The following is a 348-nucleotide window of genomic DNA, read 5'->3' as shown; positions in this document are numbered from 1 at the left end:
GGCACGGCAAGAAGTCGAGGCTGCGCTGCAGCAAGAAGCCCCTGCACGTGAACTTCAAAGAGCTGGGCTGGGACGACTGGATTATCGCGCCCCTGGAGTACGAGGCCTACCACTGCGAGGGCGTGTGCGACTTCCCGCTGCGCTCGCACCTGGAGCCCACCAACCACGCCATCATCCAGACGCTGATGAACTCCATGGACCCCGGCTCCACGCCGCCCAGCTGCTGCGTGCCCACCAAATTGACTCCCATCAGCATCCTGTACATCGACGCGGGCAATAACGTGGTGTACAAGCAGTACGAAGACATGGTGGTGGAGTCGTGCGGCTGCAGGTAGCGGCGCCGGTCCC

At 63.2% G+C, this 348-nt stretch overlaps 1 protein-coding gene across 1 annotated transcript in view; it reads left to right on the top strand.

The window, feature by feature from the left end:
- GDF6 (growth differentiation factor 6) overlaps window positions 1-335 on the top strand; it is a 24,541-nt gene extending 24,206 nt beyond the window's left edge. The window contains exon 3 of the mRNA XM_014550199.1: window positions 1-335. Within this exon, the coding sequence (XP_014405685.1) occupies window positions 1-335 (335 nt within the window).
- The last annotated feature ends 13 nt before the right edge of the window (window positions 336-348 follow it).

This window comes from Myotis brandtii, unplaced genomic scaffold (genome assembly GCF_000412655.1).
Source record: "Myotis brandtii unplaced genomic scaffold, ASM41265v1 scaffold59, whole genome shotgun sequence".
Classification (NCBI taxonomy): domain Eukaryota; kingdom Metazoa; phylum Chordata; class Mammalia; order Chiroptera; family Vespertilionidae; genus Myotis; species Myotis brandtii.
Note: the sequence above shows the minus strand (reverse complement) of the source record. Positions and strands in the feature narration are given on the sequence as shown.